Source organism: Microtus ochrogaster, chromosome 7, assembly GCF_000317375.1.
Source record: "Microtus ochrogaster isolate Prairie Vole_2 chromosome 7, MicOch1.0, whole genome shotgun sequence".
Lineage (NCBI taxonomy): Eukaryota > Metazoa > Chordata > Mammalia > Rodentia > Cricetidae > Microtus > Microtus ochrogaster.
Window position 1 is genome coordinate 4,895,563 of NC_022014.1, and position 1,445 is coordinate 4,897,007.

The window sequence follows — 1,445 nt, forward strand, 5'->3', positions numbered from 1 at the left end:
TGTGTGTGTGTGTGTGTGTGTGTGTGTGTGTGTGTGTGTGTAGTTTTTCAAGACAGGGTTTTTCTGTAGCTTTGTACTCTGTCCTGGAACTAGCTCTTGTAGACCAGGCTGGCCTCGAACTCACGGAGATCTGCCTGCCTCTGCCTACTGAGTGCTGGAATTAAAGGTGTGCACCACCACCGCCGAGCCCAAAGTTCTTATTGTATATTTACATGTATATGAAATGTCCATAGAAAAGGAATAAGTAAATATTAACAGTCAAAAATATTTTGAAAATATTTTGACAGAGGTGGTGGCTGCACAACATTGTGAGTGTACAAAATGCCAATGACACTGGGCTGTGATGGCTCACACCTTTCATTCCAGCACTCAGAAGGCAGAGGCAGGTGGATCTCTGAGTTCAAGCCAGCCTGGTCTACAGAACAAGTTCCAGGACAGCCAGGGATACACAGAGAAACCCCATCTCAAAAATAAAATAAAATAAATACCAAAGAACTATACACTTCAAAATGATAAATTTTATAGCATTAAATTTCATCTGGTGCTAGGCAGTAGTAGTGCATATCTTTAACCCCAGCACTTAGGAGGCAGAGACAGGTGTAACTTTGTGAGTTCCAGGCCACTCTGGCCTGGAGCTCACTTTGTAGGCCAGGCTGGCCTTGAACTCATCGAGACTTACAAACTAGACCCTATTTCAAAACAGTAACAACGAAAATTTCATTTGAATAATAAAATTAGAAAATCAGAAAAGAACGATAGTATACCCTCAACTAGATAGACACAGCCACAGGCTCCTAAAAGGGACACAGCAAGCCATACCCAAGCACTGTCATCTTCTGGAAGGCAGGCTGCTTATTGTCCTGAGAAATCTTAGGGCTTACGGAAGCACACAGAGTTAGGGCCATCTGGAACCTGAAGCTTGCTGGCATCCCAAGGCCCCCATTTTAAATCCTCTCCCACTCCACAGTCTCTCCTGTAGCCAAGGTTTAATTTTCTGGGTCCTCTCTTGAGGTCAGGAGCCACATACCTTAGAGAGGTTAGAGTTCGGTTGATCTTCAGAGCATCTGCCAGGGCCTTAGCTCCCTGGGGTCCAATGGTGTTGCTCCGGAGGCTGGTAGAAGCAAGAGGAAAAAAAAGATGACCGGTGTGGGAAGAAAAATCAAAATAGCACTGACATTTTAAGTCTACAGTTCTTAAAGGGAAGGAACTGGGGTTAGGGATTTCATGTTTGATATATGGCAGAAATCATGTGTGTATGTATGTGTGTGAATGTATGAGTGTATGTATGTACATGTATGTATGTGTGTATATGTGTATGTATGTGTGTATGTGTGTATGTATGTGTATGTATGTATGTGTGTATGTGTGTATGTGTGTATGTGCATGTATGTGTATGTATGTGTGTGTATGTGTGTGTACGTGTATGTATGTGTGTATGTGTATGT

The 1,445-nt window shown here is 42.8% G+C and overlaps 1 protein-coding gene across 1 annotated transcript in view; it reads right to left on the minus strand.

Annotated features, from left to right (window-relative positions):
• Positions 1-1,445, minus strand: part of Nlrc3 (NLR family CARD domain containing 3) — an 18,325-nt gene that overhangs the window by 8,879 nt on the left and 8,001 nt on the right. The window contains exon 5 of the mRNA XM_005350233.2: positions 1,028-1,111. Within this exon, the coding sequence (XP_005350290.1) occupies positions 1,028-1,111 (84 nt within the window). The remainder of the gene's footprint in view (positions 1-1,027; positions 1,112-1,445) is intronic.